General features: G+C 32.3%; 1 protein-coding gene across 1 annotated transcript; it reads left to right on the top strand.

Annotated features, from left to right (window-relative positions):
* Nucleotides 1-1,045: 1,045 nt before the first annotated feature.
* Nucleotides 1,046-2,356, top strand: LOC108731766 (uncharacterized). The gene is made up of 5 exons (XM_018462272.1): nt 1,046-1,110; nt 1,185-1,501; nt 1,606-1,734; nt 1,831-2,102; nt 2,318-2,356. Exons 1-5 carry the CDS (start codon nt 1,046-1,048, stop codon nt 2,354-2,356), a joined length of 822 nt encoding a protein of 273 aa, XP_018317774.1.
* Nucleotides 2,357-8,498: the final 6,142 nt, after the last annotated feature.

The following is an 8,498-nucleotide window of genomic DNA, read 5'->3' as shown; positions in this document are numbered from 1 at the left end:
CATCTAACCAACAAGGAACGCAAGTCACTAGTAACTTTCTTAGTTGGATCTTTGTTAATAATTTCGTAAGTATCCTTATCTGATAAAATCTCCTCCATTTTTTCGACATAGTTATCTTTATTTAGAGCAACAGTGACATTCCCCTTGTCAGCTTCAATGATTAATACATTAGGATGGTTTTTAAAAAAATCTTTAGTGATCATTTGCCAATCATAGAGTAATTTATCGTTAGGTTTATTTATTGGAAAATCTTTCTGAAATTTTTCTAGTATAGTTGTTGAATTATGTCTAACAAAATTAGTTATATCATTTGGGCGACCATTTATATTACATTCAATCTGTTTTATGAACTTCACTGTAGTTCTGTCTAAATTATTTTTGTTAACCGGTAAACCAAACCCTTCTCCTAATTGTAATAAATATTTTACTTTAATGGAGTATACAATAGAGTATACAATAGAGCTATGACGGGACAGCCTTTTAAATTTGAATTTCTGTTAAGCTCCTAATACATCCGCCATATTCCTAAGTATACAAAACGCACAAATGTACACATGCGCAATAAAAATTGCAGCCCACTAAAAAAGTTCAGTGTCGCTACTGGGTATGATTAGAGTGGTATAAAGAGAGTAAAGCCAATCCTGGTTCTCCTTCCTGATTGGTTCCGCCATTTTACGATTAACTATTAGTTAGAGGAAGACGACGTTAGAAAAAGAAAAGGTTAGGATAAGGAATTACGTAATAAATATTTGTCGTAAAATGGCGACTTCCGGTTAATTGGCTTCACTCTCTTTATACCCACTCTAGGTATGGTTATACCATATATGTAATACTACTATATTGCTAACGGCAATTAAGAGCTACCGAAAACATCACGGTGCAGACGATCGCTTCTCACTCCCACAATTCGTGTACTTTCGCAATGCGCATGCGCGTGTTCCCAACCTATTTTATCATATTTTATTACGTTTATTGTGTCCGACGTGTTCAATAGTGAAGTTTGTTATTTTGCTTATCTAAAAGTATTAGTTAAAAAAAGGAAATAATGCCGCGATCTTGTTATTTAGGTAAAAGAAAAAGCACAGAGGATGAAAAGATTTCTTTACATAAGTAAGTTTAATTACAAATGATGAAAGTACATGTCCGATTACAATAGTTAATAAAAATTAAATTATTCTTTTTAGATTTCCGAAAACACCAGAAGTACGTAAAAAATGGATCGACGCTTGCGGATTGCATGAAAAAGATGTATCCCATATTTATATTTGCTCACATCACTTTGAATTACCTGATAATTTAGTTGCATTGAACAGATTACCTCCTGGGGCTATACCCACTATAGCTATACCAAATCACTCAATTGAATTATCAAATGTGTCAACAATAAAAAGTACTACAGTTAATACATCGAAATCATCTGAAGTGAACATCTCCAATTCTAATATAATGGATTGTGCTAACGCTGTTCATTCAGTATCGGAAGCTTCGACTTATCATTCATGTAAGTTAAATATAAATTATGTAGAAATAAAAATATGATTGACATTGATTGTAAGAGGAAATAACATAAACGTCATTTTTGTGATAAATATTTTATTCTTTCAGTGCCAATAATAGAAAGTACTAGTATGTCAAATTTATCTAAAGTGAATATTACATCTCCAATTGTACCTAATGAAATGGATTTTGATGATGAAGTTCAGCCAATATCCGAAGTTTCCACTGATTATTCATGTAAGTTAAATATAAATTATGTAGAAATAGAAATACGTATACTGATTATAAAAGAAAATAAGTATTATTTTTATGATAAATATTTTATATTTTTAGTTTCTAAAGAGAACATTTCTCCTCCTCGAAAACGTTTGTTTGCAAAGCCAAGATATATTTCAGAAATTAATACTAGTGACGTTAGTACACCAAAAAGAACGAGAAGAGTAATTAGTTTCATTAAACAAATGGATCAAAAGAAAAGCAAACAAATCAAAGATTTACAAGATGAAAACAGAAGACTTCGAAAGCGAATTGTTACATTGCAAGAACTAGTATCTCATTTGAAAGAATCAACATTAATTTCTGAAGATGTTGGAGATCATTTAATGGTATGTTATGGATAATATGGGGTAATAATATATGGAATATTTTTTCTTAGGTTGAGTTGTTTCATCTTTCGATAAACTTTAAGTTTACTCTTATTTTCTTATTTTCTTACTCTTTTACTCTTTTGTTTAGTCATTAGATAAATTGTCACAATTTATCTGAAGATGGAACAATCGGTCCTTAAATGTATAACAAAAGAAATTATCATAAATTTTAGACTAACCAATTTATTAGCAACATTAATCTGTATTCATAGTCATTATATACTGCCCAATTATTCCTGACACAAAAAGTAAAAATAATTTCAAGACTTCTCTTTACATTGCATCCATCTTCTATAATCAAAACGTATTTTGTATGCAACTTTTCTTTATGTATTGGGTTGGCAAGAAAGTAATTATATGTTATAGAATAAATCAATTTACCGTTTAATGTTTTCTAGGTGCAACTTAAAAACAATGAAATAAGCATTATAAACTTGCTTAAATTATTTTCTTTATATTTAGAATACATTACCAGAAAGTATGAAGGCGATAATATCAAGAAAAATAAGAAAAGGTGGTACTTATTCTCCTGAAATTCGTAGCTTTGTATTAACATTGCACTTTTATTCACCTAAAGCATATAAGTATGTACGAGATTCGTGGAATAACTTGTTACCAAATCCTTCCACGATACGAAATTGGTATCATGTAATTGATGGATCTCCAGGTTTCACAACAGAAGCATTAAATGCCATTGCATTACGCAATAATGATAATTCTAAACCTGTTATTATTAATTTAGTTATAGATGAAATGTCAATAAAGGAAGAGATGATTTATGATAAAAAAAGATTTCACGGTAGTATAGAATATGGTATTGTAGAAGATGATAACGATTCTGCTCTTGCTGCTAATAACATATTAGTGTTTATGGCGGTATCTCTAAATGATAATTGGAAAGTTCCAATTGGATATTTTTTAATAAGATCATTAATTGGTTCATCATTAAATGGTTCAGAACGCGCGAATTTATTAACACTTGCATTTGAACAATTGAATAAAATAAATTGTAAAGTTTTTTCCATAACTTTTGATGGTGTTTCAAGTAACATTAGTATGTGTACTGCTTTGGGTGCAAATTTGCAATATGGAGAAAATTTCAAGCCATTCTTTATAAATCCTGTTACATTAGACATATGTTACGTGTTTTATGATTTCTGTCACATGATAAAATTAGTGAGAAGTACTTTAGGCGACAAACAAATTTTGAGAACATCAAGTGGAAAGAATTGAATGGGTTCATATAATTAATCTTCACAAATTACAACAAAAAGAAGGCTTGAAAGCTGCAAATAAACTCACTAATAAACATATTTATTATAAAAATAATAGAATGAATGTTAAGTTAGCAATACAAACTTTAAGTGAAAGTGTATACAATTCATTAATGTTTTTATTAAAGTTACCAGACTCTACAATAAATAGTCAATTTGCTAATTGCAAACCAACTGCTGGGTTTTGTCTAAATTTCAATAACATGGGTGATATTTTAAATTGTAACAATAAATTTTCTCGTCATAAGTTTAAAACACCACTAACTTCTGAAAATTATGCACAACTACAAACACATGCTAAATACTTTGAAGAATATATTATATTAATACATTAGAGGACGCGAATGGCATTCCCATATTACAATCTGGTAGAAAAATTGGTTTCCTTGGACTAATTATATGTTTAAGAAATATATTTCCTTTATTTTTTCGTTTAAAGACTTTCGGGATGACATATTTGTTAACATATAAATTATCTTAAGATTTTCTTGAAACATATTTTAGTGCTATAAGGAGTCATGGAGGATTTAATAACAATCCTAATGCTCTATAAGTAAAAAGTGCATACAAATGTCTATTAATCAGGCATGAAATAAAACAGTTTGATACCAGTTAATTGTCTTTCTGATAGTTTCGAAATTTTGCATGCAACATCGAATCCAAAAAAAATTAAATGTCCCATAGTAAATGAAGACATGGAAAACTTCGATAAAGAAATATTAACTTTTGATCATGACTATGTGAAAACAATGTGGCAGCTAACACCATATGTAGACAATATAGTTCAATATATAGCAGGATATATTTGTAATAGACTGTACAACATTATAAATTGTGAAATATGTAAAAACCAGTTAGTAGGTGAAAAAATGCCTTTATTATCAGAACTTAAAAATAGAGGGCCATATTTAAAACCATCTGATGATATTTGCATTATTTGTAAAATATCAGAATCAACAATTCGGCAGTACATGAATGAATTAAAAAAAATATATATTAAACAATTTTTAACAAATACCGTACTTAGTAAATTATCGTCTCCATTTTCTAACAGTACCATGCAAGATCACATATTAACTCAGGAAATATTCGATAATCATAGAATACAATTGTGTAAACATATTATATCATTATATATTGATGTAAGATTGTTTTATGAAGCCAAAAATATGTCTAGCAAAGACGATTATATTCGTCAAAAATACACAAAACTTATTTTATTCCATCATCAATAGCATTAATTATTATTAAGATTGTGTAAAATTTCATAGTTTTAGTATATATAATATGTATGTTTTGTAAAATATGTTTTGTAAAATAATGTATGTTTTGTAAAATAATAAAACTATGTTCAAAAATTATAAACACGCTTATATTTATTTCCATTCATATTTTAATATATTATTATATTTAACTGCAAACATTTTATATGTTTAATATTTATTTTTATTAAGATCTTTAATTTAAAAGTTACAATATTTTTATTAACTAATATTTTAAATATATAATTCTACGTACAAGTGTGATATACATACACAATAAATATATATATAATAAAATAAAATTACAACGGTATAAAATTAATTTTATATATACAAAAGATTTAACATTCAAATAAAAACAGTACAATAAATATTTTTTTTCAACATTACTATTTCTATATTTTTGAAATAAATTGTAATTGTATTTATTAATAATTAATATATGTACCAATAATTAACAATTTGAACTCACATTTAACACTTATTTTTTATGTGAATGTTAAAGAGAAATTACTAAGAAATCAAATGTGACTTTAATAATTATATATTTTAGACTCGGGGTATCTTTTTTAATTATACTTTATAATATCTAACCTCTACAATATACGTGCCATGAGTGCGCATGCATACGTTCGCACGCATGCGCATTCAAAGTACACGAATTGTGGAAGAGAGAAGTCGATTTTCTATCTCACTATCACACCCCCCACTCTCAAAAAGAGGCTGCGTTAGCAATATAGTAGTATTACATATATGGGTTATACTGTGACGCTGCGCTGTAAGAATCGTTTATCTTTCTTAGGTCTGTTCTTTATTTCTGCACTGTCTGAACTGGTGCACACACGGTGCAATAAGGCCCAGTTCCACAACTCACGGTTAATTCTTAACCGAAGCTCAACTTATTCATTGTCTCTTTCCAATTTTAGAATTGAAAAGAAATAAAAAACAAGTTGAACCTCGGTTAAGAGTTAACCGTGAGTTGTGGAACTGGGCCTGAGTTGAAATGAAATAAACGTATGTTCAGTGCAGGAATAAAGAACAGACCACTTGTTTCACATTTGATAAACAATAAGGATGAAATGATGCTTACATCGTGTAAGGCCGGAATCAGACTACGCATTGAAGATTGAAGTTGAAAATTGAAGATTGAAATTTGACCAATAAGGACAAAGAAATTTTAGCTCCTTTCGTTTCTATTGGTCAAATTTGAATTTTTCAATCTTTAATCTCAATCTTCAATTCATAGTCTGATTCCGGCCTAAGCGAACGCATCCGATAAATGGCTGCCGAACGTATGACCCAGTTGACTCTGGCGCGAAACACTTTCATATCCTGTAATTGGCTGAAACCTCTACATTGACAACGCGCGATTGTTGCAAGTAATTGTAAAAACATAATTTTTTAGGAAAAAGGTGGGTATTTTACAACATATTTCGCAACACGTTTCACATGTAAAAATATATTGTAAAATACCTGTTTTTTTTTCATATTATGAGAGAACGTTAATTAAGCGGAGTTTAATCCCTCTCTTGGCTTTTTCTTACATTTCTGCAAATACAAAATGTTCCACGTAAAAATGTATTGGTCGCTCTGAAAAGAACGTATTATTTCTGATCACTCTGAAAAGAGCAGGTTAAACACTTTACAGCAGGTGCTCAAAATGAGCATCCATCCTGACGCAAGCTCTCATGCATTTCAATAAGTTTCCTTAGACGTTTTCCATTACCTCTTCTTCGATGACATAAATAGTGTTGTGTCCGTCCGTCCGCACGACCGCCTCGCGGAATCCGTTCGTGTCGCAAACGCGCACTCCCGATCCGCCGAAATAAAGTACACGAATATGACGATAGGAACAAGAAACGTTTATTGAATAAGAAAACACAGGAATACTCCGTATTACACAAAGAACGAGGTATATGCTTGCAGATGGAAAGACACGTTCGAGCGCTTCTCTTCAAATCTATTGAAACAACGACCGCTTGTTGCCAGGCAACGCGCTCGTCTTCCCTCAAGGACGGCGAACTCCGATGTATATCGGGCGATGACACAATTCGGGCATAACAATAGCATGTCGCAATCTCGTATCTAAATTATTGATATCTTTGGGAAGCGTTTTGTAAATTTCTTCCTTTCAATAGCCCGATTAAAAAAAGTAGAGAGGATTGAGATCTGAGGATCATGCGGACCAATGATGGGTCATACCGTCCCATCCAGCGTCCGGGAAACTACTCATTGAAGTAATTTGTTACAATTCTGGCGTTGTGTAGTCCAGTACCGTTTGTTGAAAGACAATTTTGTTTTGGTCTAATAACGGCACTTCTTTTAAGAAGTCTGAAAGATTTTCTCTTAAAAATTCCACGTATATTTTGCCAGTTAAGATATCCGGAAGAACAACTGATCCTAATATTTCAGTTCTCATAATTCCAGCCCACAGATTTCTCTTCTAACGATTTTGAAAGTTCCTGAATCGCGTTGCTGTGGGATTTTCGTCGCTCCACAAATGCATGTTGTGCGAATTGAAAATACCTTCTCGTGTGAATAGCGATTCATCGCTGAATATCACACGAGAAGGGAATGTGGGATCTTGATCTGTTCTTCTCAGAAAATATTCGTAGAATGTTCTTCTTGCTCGGTAATCGTCTGGTCGCAAATGTTGTACGCGGGTGTAATGGAATGCGTGCAACTTTTCCTCTTGTAATATCCTATGCACACAGTTGCTCGTGACAAATCGTGCTCGATTCTCGAGCAACAACCCGCATATTCGATTCAAGATTCCGTTCGAAAGCACGTAAAACTTCCTCCGTATTCCACAAATTTCTTGCTTCGCGATTTCTTGCAGTATCGTGTTTGTTCGACAGGACACTGCCAGTTTCGTAAAGTCTTTGAGCTGCTCGAAGTATGACGAGAACTAACGGATGTTTTACTCGATTTGGATACAATTCGACGTATCGTCTTGCAGCAAATTATATTTTTACAAGTACTTGCAATAATCGCGCGTTCTCAATGCGGAGGTTTCAGCCAATTACAGGATATGATAGCGTTTCGCATCAGAGTTAATTGGCTCATACGTTCGGTAGCACTTATTCGATGTGTTCGCTTACACGATGTAAGCATCATTTCATCCTTATCGTTTATTAAATGTGAAACAAGTGGTCTGTTCTTTATTCCTGCACTGTCTGAACATACGTTTATTTCATTTCAACTTATTGCATCGTGTGCACCAGTGCAGAAATAAAGAACAGACCTAAAAAGGATAAATGATTGGCTGCGTTCAGCAAAACGTTTGTTTTGCAACCGTTGGAAGTTTCCTTCGCGCTAATTGGATCATACTTTTAGATCTAGAAGAATGGTCCTATCTCAGCAGATAATCATAAAACGGTTGCAAAACTGTTGAGTCTGCTGAACGCAGCCATTCTTACAGCGTGGCGTTGTGATCGCGAACACGAACGCACTCAGTATCAACCTAATCCATTAACTTGTTTACATCGAGCCTCCGTGTCGAATAACATGTGTAGTATCTTATCTATGGTTGATTCCCCCAGGATCACATTTATCGATAATTTAGGCAATATCGGTAAAGCTCTAGGAATATTTAGAGTCCCTAGAAGTAGAGAGTCTGGACATTCAGGGGAAGTGCTCTCAAAATGGCGACCAATATGTGTATGTACTCTAGGCTGTGTTCGCTTTGACGATCACAACGCTTTAAGTTGTTTCATCCTTGTTGTTTATTAAATATTAAACAAGGACAATTGATGCTTACAGCGCTGTAAGTGACAAAGCGACCGCAGCCATATTGTGTGTGTGCGTGCGTGCGTGCG

The sequence above is a fragment of the Mycetomoellerius zeteki genome, unplaced genomic scaffold (genome assembly GCF_001594055.1).
Source record: "Mycetomoellerius zeteki isolate Tzet28-1 unplaced genomic scaffold, Tzet1.0 scaffold1367, whole genome shotgun sequence".
Taxonomy (NCBI): domain Eukaryota; kingdom Metazoa; phylum Arthropoda; class Insecta; order Hymenoptera; family Formicidae; genus Mycetomoellerius; species Mycetomoellerius zeteki.
Note: the sequence above shows the minus strand (reverse complement) of the source record. Positions and strands in the feature narration are given on the sequence as shown.

What these genes read in the sequence shown, in the direction of transcription:
- LOC108731766 (XM_018462272.1), top strand. Translation starts at nt 1,046, where the DNA reads ATGCCGCGATCTTGTTATTTAGGTAAAAGAAAAAGCACAGAGGATGAA. An exon ending in AGCTTCGACTTATCATTCAT is followed by an intron (nt 1,502 to 1,605) that starts GTAAGTTAAATA and finishes TTATTCTTTCAG; the next exon opens with TGCCAATAATAGAAAGTACT. An exon ending in ATGTTGGAGATCATTTAATG is followed by an intron (nt 2,103 to 2,317) that starts GTATGTTATGGA and finishes CATAAATTTTAG; the next exon opens with ACTAACCAATTTATTAGCAA.